At 38.1% G+C, this 16421-nt stretch overlaps 1 protein-coding gene across 1 annotated transcript in view; it reads left to right on the top strand.

Annotated features, from left to right (window-relative positions):
• DISP1 (dispatched RND transporter family member 1) overlaps positions 1 to 16421 on the top strand; it is a 94737-nt gene that overhangs the window by 61940 nt on the left and 16376 nt on the right. The window contains exon 4 of the mRNA XM_086460640.1: positions 14957 to 14986. Coding sequence (XP_086316766.1) covers positions 14957 to 14986 — 30 coding nt within the window. The remainder of the gene's footprint in view (positions 1 to 14956; positions 14987 to 16421) is intronic.

A 16421-nucleotide genomic window follows, 5' to 3' on the forward strand; every position in this document is an offset into this window, starting at 1 on the left:
ATTAGTTCTTTTCAGGTACTGTTGGAAGATCTTTTTCCACCCTGCCCCTTTGGAGGATTCATGTTGAAGTAACCCTTTCTGTCTGAATGCGCTTATGTATCGCAGGAAACCTGTGGGGCTTAACTACCTACCTTCCAGTGGCTCTGTTGCCCCTCTTTTGCTGCCATCTGCTTCTGTAATCACCAGCAACCTTCCCTAAGTAGAGAGTAGAAATGATGAAGACAAACCAAGTAAGGCTGTTAATCTGAAGTGGAAGCAGCATGAAGACTGATGCTTGACAACTGGAAGCACTAAGTTGGGAGTCACTAGGGAAAACTATGCAGCCCAGCAGCATGTTTAGTGAGATGAAAGAAGGATAAAATAAATAATGAAGGATTGCGTATTCTAGCAGAACTAAACACTACAGTAAAGAAATGTAAAACCAGAAAACTCCTAAAATCATTCCTGGTGTTTTTCAAAATCTATTATTTATGTAGGAATGCATGTGTGTAAAAAGGAACAGAAAAGGAAGAAGAATGTGCAGAGGTCATTCAGTAAGTCATCTCAGGGCTGTGGGAAGCGTGGGGTAATAGTGCGGTGCATCGCTGGTGTCTCTGGTACCAAACTGAATTGCTTCTCTCAGACTTGTATGTGAACTTTTTAATGGGAAAACAACAGTTAGAAGCTACCTGCATCCTTGCTAATCTTGATGCCAACTCCTTTTCTAAATCGTATCACCAGAGATTCCAAAATGTATGTCTACAGACGCGGAGACAAAAGGTAGGGGAGAAGAGGTCAGGGAGCTGCGAAAGAACCAGTGGTACTGCTGACAAGGAAACTGCTCCAAACTGCCAGTGTGTGTAGTGCTTGTACTTCTGCAATATTGAGCCAACAAATTCATACAAGTACTCTTTGCTTGGAGGAGACCTGCTCTATATCACCTACCATTATTTACATTTCAAGACCGCACCGTTAATGCTTTTGGCTAAAGCAGGTAAGTAAAGAACTGTTCTGAAAAGCATTTCAGTTATCTCTGGTAAAAAAAAAAAAAGACAGGATAAAAGGACATGTGGGATGAGCTGTCCATGAACATGCAGTCATCTCAAGCTATGAAAATGAAATCAGTTTAAAGCCTCACAGAATCTTTAGTTTGGCTAAAATTTAAGACTTCAGGATATATGTAAATTGCTCCTCGTCCCCCACCAGCCTAGTTTGGAAGTTTTAGCTCCCAAAGCTTAGTTAGTTTGAATTGCTGTGTTCAAAGTTTTTGCTTGCTAGCCCAATTTATATTCGAAGGAAGGCAAAAACCATGGTACTTCAGTGTCAGGAAACTGGTAAAGCGTTAATATCTTCAGACTTAATGTACATCTTCCTTTCAGTTAGATTTAAGCCTTCTTTTGGACTGTTTTGGCATTGCAGATTTATGTGACTGTTCTGGGATTCTGAGTTCTGCTGTATCTCAGAGTTCTGTGCCACACACTATTTAAACAGTATTGCAGATACACTTGAATACTTACACTTTTAATTAATACTTTTAAAAGGAGACCTATAAAAATGAAAAAGCTGTGAAGTGAGGGTAGAATGTTATAGCTGCCTCTTACCCATTTTATATTTTACTTGTAGTTACTTGGCATAAAGATTAGAACCAGAAAGAAATAAAAAGCTCTTGTTTTTTCAAAAAGCAAGGGAATGTTTGCCAAATACCAATCTTAATAACGAGACTTTGTTATGAAACAGCTCCCTGCTTGATTCCGGGAAAAGGATAGTGGTTATCTAGTACATTCTGCATGGCTTGCAGATCTGATTGTACGTATACGTGTATATACAATATTTTCAAATATTCTCATTTCGGCAACATTTAACTGTTCACAAGAACCTCCATGGCGGTTTTCAAACAAAGTATTTTCCACCTGTTAAGATATTTTCCATTTTGGAAATACTTCTGCTGTATTTGATGCTATGAAAGATAGTTTTGTTTTCACTTTTTTATATGAAATGTGTACTAATGTCTTTTGTACAAAATATATATGCATATATTGTGTTATAAATTAATAAGAGACTCTGTTCCCATAGGAAGACTAAAAATAGGTATCTTTAAAAAAAAAAAAAATCCTTTAGGTCAGATTTTTGAAGGTTGTTTCTGAAACTTTTTATCAACCTTTAGCAACTAAAAGGCAAAAGCTGTTACCATCATTTCATTCAGCGTTGAGAATGTTGCAAATATCTTGATTTGTGCTGTAGATCAGAAGTTCCTGAGTGGTGGTAGTTTGTATGGAAACAATATGAATTCTGGTGCTGTTCTCATTTAAGCCATTTTTTTCTATGCTAAAAAAGGGATTCTTTATCCAATGGTTTCTCAGATTGAAGAGGCTGGAGGCACATGGGAACCACAAACTAGATGCTCGCTTTCATGTTGCAGCATTAACAGCCCAGTGGCATACTTGAGGATTTTAATGTAGTTGAGGAAAGGAAAGGGAATGTGTAGCAGTGTCATGCATCCTTCTCAGTCAGAGTCCAAATGTGGATGTCTCTGTTGTGCACGTGTGGAGAAAGAGCTCTCCGTGTGACCGAAAAAATGAACTGTGGTTCTTCTGTCTTGGAAATAGTTTTTCATGACAGTCAATAATTTGAGCTGTGTTTTCTCATTCTTGCTCATTTTACTAATTTTTACTTTGACTTACATTTTCCCTGAGTGTGATACCTTAAGAGGTTTATTCTGATTCTATTAATTAATTTACTGTTCCTGTGATAATTATTGTGCATTGTCGGTTATGCAAACAACATGTTGCGCTTTCTGTTAGCCTTGCACAGAGCTGGAGGCAAAGGACTGACGTGCAGAGACCAGGATACAAATAAAATATACCATTTATAATTCAGTAGCTGACCAAATTAAAAATAACATGCCTAGAAAAATATTAAGTGCACTAATTTTTGCACTCTTTTGATTGTATTAAGCAAGCACTAGTATTTGTCTAGACTTCAGATTGCTTTGAAGCAAGCATTTTTGCAATAGAAAAAAGGGACTTGGAAGGTTCCTGCTCTGGTCCAAGTGCAGCCAAGTACCAGCCTGGCTGTAGTTTGACCTTTAGTCTCTGCCACTTACAACTCCAGGTTCTGCATGTGCTTGAAGATGAATTTCCCATGCCGTGTATCCCTCACCTTTCCTTGAACAACAGAAGAGCTAGTACTTAACTAGTAATCTGCTGGGCCTTTGAACTGCAGTCTTCAGAAGACCTAAAGCTGATAATTTGAGGGAAATGGTAAAAAATATGGGTCCTTTCTTTTGTGCTAAATTGACTGGAAAACCAGCGTCAGCTGTGTTCATTGTTGAAAAGGACTAAACGGCATGTTTTTTGAGATGGCTTTTTAAACTGAGCATTTACCTACACGTATTTAGAAAAAAAGCGTGTGGCAGAACAGCCAAAACAATGGCAGTTTGTTGGAATGTTTTGACTGTGTAGTTGTTCTCATGCACTTTTAATTTAATAGTAGGTTGTGATAAGGTTCAAAGGTGAAACAAGACAATGCTAGACAACAAAGAGCAAAAGTCTGAACTAAACATGACCAGTGATCTGATTTTCATCACTCTTCAAGAGATGGGATTTGAAAGTTTTGAGTATTCCTACTTAAAAGTTTTCAGTCTTCCTTATGGTGGGGGGAAGGTGCAGAATGAGGAACATAGGCTTTGGAAAGCGATTTGTAAATTGCCATAATTGTCTGTGTCTCTAGCTCCTTCCAAAATCACTTGTCCTTCCTCTTTGATATTTGTGTTGTTTTATCTCCTAGTAAGTAATAATTTATGTGCATGCTTTTAAGTAGTCAGTGGTGCTTGAACAGTAAAACAAAACAAAAAACCGCAAACACAATGTAAGAAAGAAATACAGAGGGCGCCTGAGCAAACTTGGCATTAATTTTGCTACACTGAGATTGCTATGACATTATCTGCTTAATAAAGAAGTCTCTAAAAGCCTTGACTATCAATGCAAAATAGAAATGAGATGGTACCACCAACAGATCATTACCAATAAGAGAAGTTACAGGTAGAAATCCTGACCATATTTCAGAAAGCCTGGCCACTCTATTTGGAAATGAGTTGTTTGTTTGGTGGGGTTTTTTTTAATAAAGTTGTAAATAGATGGATGTATTAGACTAGAAAAGCTTACATGCATCACTTCTCCCACTTTTCCAGTATTTTCTGTGATGTTAATAGGACAAAACTCTTGCATTACATTTCCAGTTTGTAGGATGTTTAGTTTGCTCAGTCAAATGGATCGACTTTTGCTGACTTTTTACTGAACAGTTTTGATTATATTAAATCTGTTTCATAGTCTGTTTAATCTTGCAGTGCTTTTCTGAGGTCTTAGCTACTATACTGAAAACCTTTTAATGTTCAGTAAATAATCCCTTTTTTGCTTGCTTCTTACTGAGCAAAGAAAACATATCTAATCTCAGGAGATACAGTAGGTGATGTCACATTATATATGTAGAGTTCTGTGTCAGCATAAGCTAAAGAGCCTTCTTTGTGTAATTGCTTACTAAATCCTTTTAAATCTTTTAATTGTGTTGAATATACACTTGTTTTGTATCATTTAAAAATTATGACATTGTAAGTGGCTAAATTCACAGACATCAGAACAGCAGCTCAACACCAAAATGTGTGTTTGAAGTTAAATACTTTGCTCAATTTACAATAAAATTGCTTAAGTAACAGTATTTTTATTTGCTGCAGGAGATTAAATATGTAGAAGGATAAAATCTAGTGTTTGTTCCCACAGTCAGTCTAATAATTTGAAGAAATTTTAAGGGCTTGCAGTCTGTCTTCAAAAAAAGCTGTCTGGTCGAAGTAGGTTTTCTGAGAGCAAAAATTAATTTCCTAGTGACTTAGGTTCACAAATTGTTAAATCTGCACAGGAAGGGAGACTGAAACATGTACCAGTTGAAGCGTGATATATGACAGTCTGAAGTCTCCCTACTCCACAGTCAAACTTATGTATGCTTAATGTCAATCGTTAATGCCTGTAAGAACACAGGTTCCAGTCTTTGTAGAGAAATACTTTCATAAAAATAGGTGCTCTTGTACATCTCATTCATTCTCTTTGGTATCATCGGATGGAGTTTTTCTTGTGTGTATGTTGTGATTTCTTGGGTGATGTTAATTTCCTGTCTGTCAGAAATACAAGATGTGACCATGACCTTACGTTGCTCCATTCAACTGGGAAGTGTAATAAAAACAGCTTTGAAATAAAATATTTTTAAGGAAGGAACTTTTTGCCAGTAAAAATGCTGAAAACTACTCTAGTCATCATTTAAATCCCAGAACATATCTATTAATTTCACTGTAATTACTGAGAAAAGAAAAAAGACTAATGGTTTTAGACTTGTGAAGGATCTTGAAATAATATTAGTCTGCTCCAAATTAGCTGTTGGCTTGTTTTCAAATAATGATTCATGGTGGTATTTTACTAAGCCTTTTTTATTATCTTGAATAGTTCAGAACTTTTGTTTAACTTGCCAAGCAGTGCTATATGTGGTCCTGCCTTACTGCTTCAGAAGTTAAAAGAATATATATATAGCTTCAATTAAACTTTTTGAAGAATATGCTTTAAATTATGTATAAACTTTGCTATATAAAGCTGGGACAATCCAATTTAAATATGTTTGATGGCGATTTTCTTATCAGCAGTTTGGGAACTGTGTTTAAAGGTGGCTACACTTGTTGGAGAAAAGTTTAGGGAAAACAATGTAAGAAAAATTTGTAGTGTGTGTATTCTTTGGCTCCTTCATACAGAGTCAGATTTTCCAACAGAGAAAGTGATTCACTTCCTATTTGAGACAAGTGAACTAGGTAGAAGCTTTAAGGAAAAGACCCAGCTTTCCTAGGAGTTGTTAATATTTAATCAGTTGTTGAAGATGAAAGAAGGAAGGCATTAGAAGTCAGTATTGCAAAAATGACGTTCTAAGATCCTGAAACTGAAAACTGTAAATCCTGGCCTCCTGCATGTATACTATCCCTATGGAGCAGCCAGGAAAAGGTGGGGGTGGGGAGGAGGGCAGGGCGGAACCAAACCCTGGAGGTGTTTATAGGAGCATTTCAATTTGAAGCAATCAGTATGGTATACATTTATAGAAGTTTTAATTTTAGCATATAATGAATGATATTGGGATACTAAACTTGCCAAAATAACTTCCAAGTGAAAATACATATGTATAGGATGAAAACACATATGTATAGGATGTAAGTATGATTACATTGACTTTTTACCATTTCTGTTGACTTGATGGAAACATATTTTCCTTTTGTATGCTGGCATGAGCAGGAATTTTGTGATTGGGAGAAGTCAAAGCTACCTGTTACTTTTTCAAAGTAGGTTAATAAAGTTTAATATTGATTTCATAGCAGAAAGAAAGTGAGCAAAACCTTGGCCTAGTTAAGTATATAGGGTTTGCCACTGACATTGAAGGAATCTGGTTTTACGCAGTGTGCATGCTGTAGGTCAGTAAAGCATATACTTTTATGTTAAATTTAAATCAGAGCAAAAATCACTCAGGCAACAATTTTATTATTGTTGACACCTTCCTTACAATTGCTTTCCTTGCAGAAAGGCAATGGTATTTACTCATACTTGCTGAAAACATAGAGCAGATCCTCAGTTGGAACTGAAGAGGTAGGTAAACACAAGAAGAGCAGACAAGAACCTTTATAAAGCTTGATATCTCAACTATAAAAATATGAATTGACATCTATAATACATTTGCCAAATAGCATTGACTTTTGGTCTCTCTACCACAAAGACTTTATTTTGCTTAATTTTATGCATAAGAATAAATAACAGCAGAAATCATTCATAAATATAAGGTTAAGCAAAGCTGCAATATTGAGATTTCACACTTTAATGGGATGAAATAACAGTTATTTTCATCTCATTTCACCCTGATGATCTAGAGTTAAAAAAAATAAAGTCCTTTTGGATTGTGACATTTTATATGGGAGACAACAGGAAAATTATTTGCATTTTTCTTGCTTTCAATAAGACCTTAAGAAAAGCAACTTACCAGAAAACTGAATTCTCTTTGTCATCTTTACAACATCTTTCTGCTGTGGATTGTCTTATTCTTCCTTGATAGATGTAAATAAGTAAAGCTAAGCACAAACAAATACAATAAACACTACATGTTTAAAAAACATCTAGAGAGAGTACATGATGAGAATCAAGGAAAACTCTACACATCATAGCAAAAAATTAAATTGGGAGGCTTGTAGAAATTTTTTTGGCAACTTAATCTATTGGATTTGTTGTCTGAGTGATCATAGTGATTGTTAAAATGATAAAGCATGTAGGTGTTATACCTGATATAGCAGCAAAAGTGAACTTGATGTTTAAGAGTGATTCAAATTATTCTCCTGGGTTAATGACATTCTGAAAACACAAGGATTTTCTTCCTCTGCTGGTATTTAGTTTGTATTGTATGTTCTAATGGAAGGTGTACAATAAGATGCGTATCTCATTCTGTCCTGGAGGGATTTAGCTTATCCTTGAGTGTAATAACGACAAAAAGCCATGTTTTATCGCTTCTTGTAACCAGATCTACCAACAAAGGGAATGGCTTCCCTCTGGCAAAGTAAAGCATTGAGGTTAAACACCTCATAATCCTTGGACAGGGGCGTCTTTATGTTGATTTTTTTTTCCCCAGTAAGTATAGCTATTTATTGTAACTTAACATTTTTGACTCAAGTGAATTTTTAAGTGAAAGGCAAGAGTGCAAAATTAGGGGTTTTTTGCTATTTGCATTTTTAATTATTTTAATTTTTGGTATGGCTGTGTTTAGACACTTGTGGTATACAAGGTGCTTCAGAAAGAAGATACAGTTTGTGTCCTAAAGAGCACACTACATCACAAATATGCTGTGTGTTTTTATGGATGTGATGTTATTTGTATCGAGAGAAATAATAAATCAGTTTTGTGAATACCTGCATGAGGAAAGTAGGATTAAGATTATGTGAAAGTCTGTGTTGGCCATACTGCCAGAAACTGAAGGTGTTGCAGAGCTACTGCAATGTCTACAATTTTCACTTATTCTGGATCCCATTCTGCTGGAGCAGTTGTCAGGAGTGCTTCTGCTTCTGTGTTAGCTGCAGTACTGTTAGTGATCATTCACAGCCCTGTAACAATTTATGGTAAATAGCTGTAAGCTGTACATTTATTTTCAGAATTTGCACAGCTCAGGGTCAAAATGAAGGACACCAGCCACCTGACTGGTTAGTTTTCACTGAATGATTGTTTGGAAAATTGGGGTTTTCCTAATATGTCGATTTCCCATCAGTGATTATTTCTGTGCTACACTTGTGCCTGGGTTTGAGCCCTGAAATCATGGTTGGCTGTCACTGTTCATATTCAGACGTCACTGAGCATGGATCTCAGCTGGATTTGCTAAGGGATGGCATTTATCAGCAGTCAGTACTTTTACATCTGAGACTGTTCCTGCAATGAATTAGGAAAATCGCGTGAGAGTGTCGATCTGCTTGAGGGTAGAGAGGCTCTGCAGAGGGATCTGGACAGGCTGAATCAATGGGCTGAGGTCAACTGTATGAAGTTTAACAAGGCCAAGTGCTGGATCCTGCACTCGGTCACAACAACTCCATGCAGCACTACAGGCTTGGGGATGAGTGGCTGGGAAGGTGCCTGGCAGAAAAGGACCTGGGGGTGCTGGTCAACGGCCAGTGGAACATGAGCCAGCAGTGTGCCCAGGTGGCTAAGAAGGCCAACAGCATCCTGGCCTGTATCAGAAGTGGTGTGGCCAGCAGGAGTAGGGAAGTGATCATGCCCCTGTACTCAGCACTGGTGAGACCACACCTTGAGTACTGTGTCCAGTTTTTGGCGCCACAGTATAGGAAAGATGTTGAGATCCTGGAGCGGGTCCAGAGAAGGGCAATAAAGCTGGTGAGGGGTCTGGAAAATGTGTCTTATGAGTAGCGGCTGAGGGAACTGGGATTGTTTAGCCTAGTGAAGAGGAGGCTGAGAGCAACCTTATTGCTCTCTACAACTACCTAAAAGGAAGTTGTAGTGAGGCTGGTGTTGGTCTCTTCTCCCAAGTAGCTAATGGCAGGACAAGAGGTAATAGCCTCAAGCTGTGCCAGGGGAGACTTAGATTAGATATTAGGAAAAATTTCTTTACTAAAAGAGTGGTTAGACATTGGAACAGGCTGCCCAGGGAGGTGGTGGAGTCACCATCCCTGGAGGTGTTGAGAAGACCTATATATGTGGTGCTTAGGGACATGGTTTAGTGGTGGGCTTGGTAGTGTTACGATAATGGTTGGACCTGATGATCTTAAAGGTCTTTTCCAACCAAAATGATTCTATGATTCTAAGTGGTTGCAAAAACTGGCATGTGTCTTCTTGAGATGCTTCTAGTCTAGTCAGCTGGGAGTTCATAATAAACTGCTTGATGTCAGGCAGTGGTGTGAAGAGCAGCAGTGCTTCCTCGATTAGTGCTGGTTCCAGCTGGGAGATGGTACCTTTTAACCAATGCTGGAAGCTGGCTCAGCTGCAGCAAAGCATCAGAATCAGCTGGATCTTGCTACTGGGAGCACAGCTTTCTGCTTCCCTTAGCTGCTGTCTTCCAGGAATGAAACAGGAGAAGCACCTGTACTGACAGTTTCAGATTTATCCATGATGCTCTTGTTTCCTTACACCTTAGAATAGGGCACAACAATCCCAGGCAGTGCTTCTGTGCTGCCTGATGTCAGGGTGGTAGCCCTACAGGCATTAATTTTACCGCAAAGTCTAACTGGTTTGTTGTTCCTCCAAGGAAAAGCCCTTCTGCGTCTGAGCTCCAGTCTCTACATCTGCACACTGTGAAACAGAAATTAATTGCATCTAAGTGGTGTGAAATAAATCAGAAAGCAGTTTAGCCAGGGTAATATCCAGCATTATAATAGGAATTTAAAATGTTGTAGTAAGTTATTGTTTGGATAAGTTAGTACAAACCTGTGTTTCGGAGTATACTGATGGTTTTTAACTGACTTTTAAAATCAAAAATTACTATCAGTGTAGGCAGGAATGTTCCTGTTCAAAATCGTATTAGTGTCTCTTACAACCTTTTAGGTTATTGAAAGCTGCTAACACTTTCTTTTAAATGATCGTTGCTCCACAACAGGTAGAAAACTTTCTTCAAAATATGCTTCAAAACACAGCCTGTTTTCCTAATTTTCTATTTCATGGCTACCTGCTGCAGGGTTTCTTGCACCCACTCAGGAAGCAGCTAGCATTCATTCCTTGTGGTGTGAGGCAGAGGGGGCTACTTCAATTGATACCTTTCTCACAACTGAGATTTGTGAAGAAAGACTGCAGAAGAATGTTGTGGAATATCTAGATACGTTTATTGTCCTCTGACACTTCCATGTTTGTATTCCCCTGAAACGCATTAGATTAATGAAACAAATTACTGCAAACACAAGTAAGCCATCTGTAACTTTGTTATTGTGTTAAATTAATTTGGGATGGTCTCATGCTGAGGAACATGTTTATACTACATTGTTTTGTGTCATGTAATGTCCAGGTGTCATCAAGGTTATAGAACTAGATTTAATAACACTTAGGATTTCCAAAAGCTTGCTTTTCATTGTGGTTCTTGCAATTAGGACTGAACTCCCCTCTCTGTTATACCCATGGCAATCTATTAACTTTCATGAGAAAACTCATTCAATGTTCTAACTGAAAGGGAACTTGGGCTTCACTGAGAACCTGAAGGCAGCGCATGACTGAGTGGCACAGCGTGTTCCACTTCAGGAAGCTAGACCCCTGGTCGTCATTTTTCTCGGGCTGAAAAACAGATAAAACAATAGTATTTTTTTTATATGTGTGAACTGCCCCTATTCAGGTTGGTTTGTACTCAAAGGCACAAATGTTTTCTTTTACCTCACTGTTCAAATTATTGGTAGAAACGCTGAGGTTAAAGTGTTTATTTATGCTGGAGCGGTGAATATTAGAGCTGTAGTAATCTAGTCCAAACTGGTGCCCTGATCCATCCTCCTGATACTCTTTGTTATTTCCTACAGTAAACTTTCAGATATTACAGCCACACTTGTTAAAAAGACCACTCCTCCTTTTCACCATGTTGCACAGACAGATGCTGGTCTACCAAATGCATTTCATGTTGAGAAACATCTGTGGTGTTCAACCAATCTTGTTTCTCTCTTCTTTATGTCGTTCCTAATTGTATGACGCTCAGTCTAAACTTGCCATTGGGAAAGGACAGGATGAAGCAAAGCATCTGTTGAATTGGGGCTGAGACTTGCACTAAATGGTGGTAGAACAGAGCCCATCCTTCCCCCTTCCCTTCTCCCCTCTTGGTGCATAGTATGTATTAGATTTTAATCAGTGTCTGTAACTTATGTAATAACTTGGTTGTGCTAGTCCTGTCACAAATAACTGTGATTGTCACTTTCCGCTGTCAAACTTGTGAGAACTAGGTTCAGAGGTAATTTAATATACAGATCAACTTGGCTTTTGTCCGAGCAAAATAATGGAATTCACTGTTTCTTTCTCACGAAAATTGATGAGGACTTTTTTGTCTAGACTTTTTTTTTGGAGGTTAGTGGTGTTATTTAAACTGGCTAAATGAAAGTATAGTACTTCAAAAATTAGATACAGCAGCATTAAGTGGGAAAGATCTGGGTTTGCCATGCATCTGTATTTTAGAGCATAACTAAAGAATTTTTTGGGCATAGTTTTCAGGGATAACTTTTCCTGTTGACCAATATGATAGAGTCATCACAACAGCTGCAAGGGATTGGTTACACTGCTGGAATTCACCAGGGTGTACACAGGTTTTTTTAATGCATGCTTTTTGAAACAAACCAGTTTGATAGCAGGTGTGACCTTTAACCCTCCCTGACTTTGAAGAATTTAATCATCATCATTTGTTCAGCACTGAATATATTTTGCAGGTGGAGGAAACAGAGGGAAATGTAGTTTGGTTTTGATGGGAAAGGGGGAAGATTAGGAGTGGCTGTGTTGGTATTTTTACCCCTTTCGTGTAAACCAAAGTAGGTGAAGTTAATTTTTGGAAGTTCTATCTAAAACAAATTTCACGTTCTCTTGAGAAAATCTATTTTGCCATGTAGTTACAGAGACTTAATTGAAAGACAGAGTAAAGCTTGGAGAGAGAGATTTAAAACTTGCCCATCTACTAAGATTTTGCCTGCAGAAGGGGCTGGGAGAGCTTTGGAAAGAGTGAATATACAAGATACGTTGAGAAGGTGCCTGTGTGTCCCCAGAGTGTTAGCAATTACACACTGGTCCTTCCCAACAGATGTTTGTCTTGCCTTGCCTGAGGTCTTGAGGACCTCAGATGAGGTTCTGTACCTCACTGCCCAAGCAAACCCTTGTATTTGGTGGGGGGTGCGTAGTGATGTGAACGTGGCTGGCTGGATGAGTCAACTAAGCCTCTGTGAGTCATGGGGATCAGGGTAACAATCATAAAGCATGGTGTATGATGATGTGGATAGCGGTGCTGCAGCCTGTGCAGAGGAGAACATTGCTCTGTGGGAGTTAACTCTCAACTAAAGCACCTGCTTGAATTTTCAACCTTGTGGATTAACTTTGTTGTAAAAGTAGGCGCTAAAATTGACAAAGTCCAAGGATATGGAAGGCAGTTTTATCTGCCAATATAAACTGGAATTGTCATATAAACCTTTATACAAGGCAGCATAGTTACAAAACTTGTAGTAGTTGTTGTCCTTGGATGGCTGTTGGTTGTGCCAAATAGTTGCATGGTATTGTTGTTCATGGTAGGGTCCATTATAACACTGATGAAAACAGGAGTCGCTTTCACAAATGGCTGAGCATGTTTGTAAATTTGAATTTTTACAAATAAAAGCTAGAAAATCATGTTTGAATCACCGTATTAACAGTAAATATGTCTGTATATATTTCTCTCTAATCTGTAAACCCAAGTATGCTGCAGTTACAAAAATCTGTTACACCTGACTGTAGCTTTGTCCCCTTTTTCACAGAGGCCAGAAGCGTATCTTCAGTTTGCACTCTGTGTTGGTGCTGAATTAGTCCATGAAAGGGCTTGTCTGTTTAAGCATTTCTCTTCGTTTCTCTTCATGTTACTACTAACTTCAGATTCAAGTTTAGTGAGTTCTGACTTCATTACCTAGTTTCTTATTGTCCAGTCTTGCCTTAGTTGAGAAAAGTTGTTTTTGTGGTTGAGGCTGTAGATAGGATGGTGCGCAGACCCCTGAGCCTGCCACAACTTCTTTTCAGCCTCAGACAACTTACTGTTGCAAAGTCAGTTCAGAACTCCATTTATTTGGGTTTCTGTGTATCTTGGCTGCTGACAAGTCTGTTCTTTGGTGGTACCCAAAGTTTTTGGCATCAGTTGTGAAATTGAGTATGTTCAGTACCTTTGAAAGTTGGATTTGTGCATCTTGGACTACAGTTGAAGGTTGGTGTCATTTCATAAATTTAATCTTAATTTTTGTCTGGATTGAAATGAAAATCCTTGTCTGTACATTTCCTTGAGTTACTGCAACTGCAGATTGGTTATTGTCCTTTTTTCCTCCTTTTCTGCAGCTTCCTCATGGCTGCAAGGAGCAATTTTTACTACTATGTACTACCTACGGGCGTGTCCCAGTTGGCAGCTCTACTGCTTCGTTGGCTTGGAGCATTTCCAGACAGCAGTGAATTACAGAAATAAGAGTTGTATAAAAGCAAATTTCTTTCTTAACAACGGTTAAATTAAAATGGATTTATATTTCTTGAGGAAGTAAATATAATAGCTGTATATTTCTTGATGGAATGTTCCATCATGGTTATATTTATGTGCTGTATTGCTTGAGACACACTATGAATGAAGATGAAGAGTAAAAGAGGGCTTAGCATTAGTATTTATCTTTGCTAGATCAACTTGTTCTTCCATCTTCCCTACAGAGGAAAGGGGTAACAGGAATGGTCACATTTGTGTTACTCTACGCTGTCAATAACATTTTCATCACCCTTTTGCTATCACATTAGTTACTGGTGCTTTGAATATATATCTGAAGTGGCCTGTGCCTGCGTTAAGGGCTGGTTTGCATTGGATTGTACTTTTCGTTTGATATAACAGAGCATTGTGTTTCAGAGGCTCAGTTTTATGTGGATTATTTTGCTCAGAGTTAGAAATTGATGCCGTCCAAGCAGCACTCATACCTAGTGTGGGCATGGTTGCAGTTACCTTCAGATGATTATGCCAGAACAATTTGGTTCCCCTGGACTAGAATTTAATCTCAGTGTGTTGAATCTTATGCTTCAAAGAACAGCAAATCTCATTTGTGAGCACTGAATTAAGCTTCAAACTTTTGTGAAAATTTCTGAAGAGTCTGAAGTTTGAACTGTTTATCCTCTGGTTTGCTATCTCCTCATCAAAGTAATATTGTTTATATTGGGTTTTTAATAAATAACAAAAATTTGCATCAAAAAGTTATTTTGTGTAGATACCTTTTGTCATTCTGTTTCCTATATTATGGCAAGACAGAATTTATGGCCAAAATAATTTTTGGTAATGGAATTACGAAGGAAAATGAAGAAGGTTTGTGAATTGCAGTGTCAGAACATGATGTTTTAGTTGACTGTTCCATCACATGCGAGCTTTGTCATGATTTTCAGTGGTACTGAATTTTTATCATGTTTGTTTATTTGGTCTCTTGTTGAAAACTGGAATAGCCTGTGGAATAGTAACCCCAAAAATCAGCTGCATAAAATTCCACTTTTGAAAACCCAGCTGTCTTTGCAGCAGTAATTATTCTCCAAATTACTTGTTTGCAAAGACTAAATCAAATATGATTGTATGCCATTTAAAATAATTCATATTCTAAAATGTCTGATTTTTAGAATTTATTTGCTTATCCATGTATGGGAAGAACTAAACAAACTGACATGTGCATGTATATTTCATAGAGTTTCAGTTACTCTCTTTTTTTCCCCTCTTCCAGGTCAGCCAGACCATTCAAGTTACCAAAAAGGTAAGGTCTAATACTGTCATGTGTGAGGTTTGCAGGATCATAAAGGCAGTAGATGAGGTGATGATAAAGCTGTTATTCCCCACACAATGCAAGAGTAAGGAATGTTCAAGGAAAACAGTAGGCAATCAAATTAAAGCAGATTTTTAAAAGAAAAAAGTATTTCTTTATGCAGTGGGTAGTGAATTTCTGAAGCTGCCGTAGGAGATTGTGGAGGCAGATAGCATTAGCAAGTTCAAACAAGGTTTAGAAGAATTGATCTACAATGGGTCCCTAAATAAACACTGAAAGAAGGAGCCAGGGATAAGCTCTTTAACATCCCTAATCACACATCTGTGAATGCTGGGGGAGCAGGAAGGGGACAGACCACAGAAGGTAGCCAAACTCACATGCTTTATTTATGGAGAGACAAGTAGTCTCTCCATAAATACTGGGCCAGCATTTTAAAATTATGCAGATTTCAATGTTCCTTGTTTTCAAATATTTTGTGGCACTTTTTATTACAATCCGTGCCATTCTCTTTGTGTGTATGTGCACTGTCTGCACAAGCATAAAAACTCTGTGACTCAGTACCTTTTTGATTCTGAGAAGCAGCTTGGTTGTATCATTAATAATGGTAAAAAAACCTGACACAAAAGTTCAGAGAACTTCATTGTAATGATCGTTCCTTCTTCCTAAAACTAGAAACCCCATGCCATCACAAACACTAGTTTTGGACTGCGTATGCCCTGAAGAATGGCACGGACGTGGAAAACAACAGGGCAGCTTGTCTAAAATGGTTTGTGCATCAGTAATAGCAACAAGAAATCATCTCAAGTGAAAATACACCTTCAGGCTTTGCTTTCAGTAAAGAACAGGCCTGTTCGTTAAATATCTGTTTTGAGTTACATACATCTGTTTGTTAATATGAATTCAGCCCCACAAATGTCTATTGCTTATAGTGACCTCGTTATGATACGGAAGCTATATATGGTATATTTCTGTCTCTTTATATGAGGCTGGGTAGTGGTTTAACCTAAGCATGTCTGCATGTGGGTGCTGAATTGAAAAGTTTAACACTATCCATGTGTTATGCTGTAGCTTAAAATGGGAAAGAAAAGTAAACACTATCTTTTTTACCCTCTCCTTTTGAAGAAAGCATCTGAGGTCTTAGATCACCTTGGGGCAAATTGCTTGAAACCAGTCTTTCAGTGGTGCTAAATGGGTGAGATAAATAAACATAGATTGAGTTACTTACTGTATCTATCTCCTAAGCTTTTTTAATTATTTAAAACGGGGGGGGGGGGGGGGGGGACGACACGGACGGGGACGGGGGGGGGGACGGGGGACGGGACACGGATGACACAGCAAACCCAAACCTTTTTCAGGTGTGTGAAAAACATCAGGAGGAAAGAAATTAATGAAAACTTTATGCATTTCATGGTACAAAGCAGCTTAA

This window comes from Leptosomus discolor, chromosome 2 (assembly GCF_034619465.1).
Source record: "Leptosomus discolor isolate bLepDis1 chromosome 2, bLepDis1.hap2, whole genome shotgun sequence".
Taxonomy (NCBI): domain Eukaryota; kingdom Metazoa; phylum Chordata; class Aves; order Leptosomiformes; family Leptosomidae; genus Leptosomus; species Leptosomus discolor.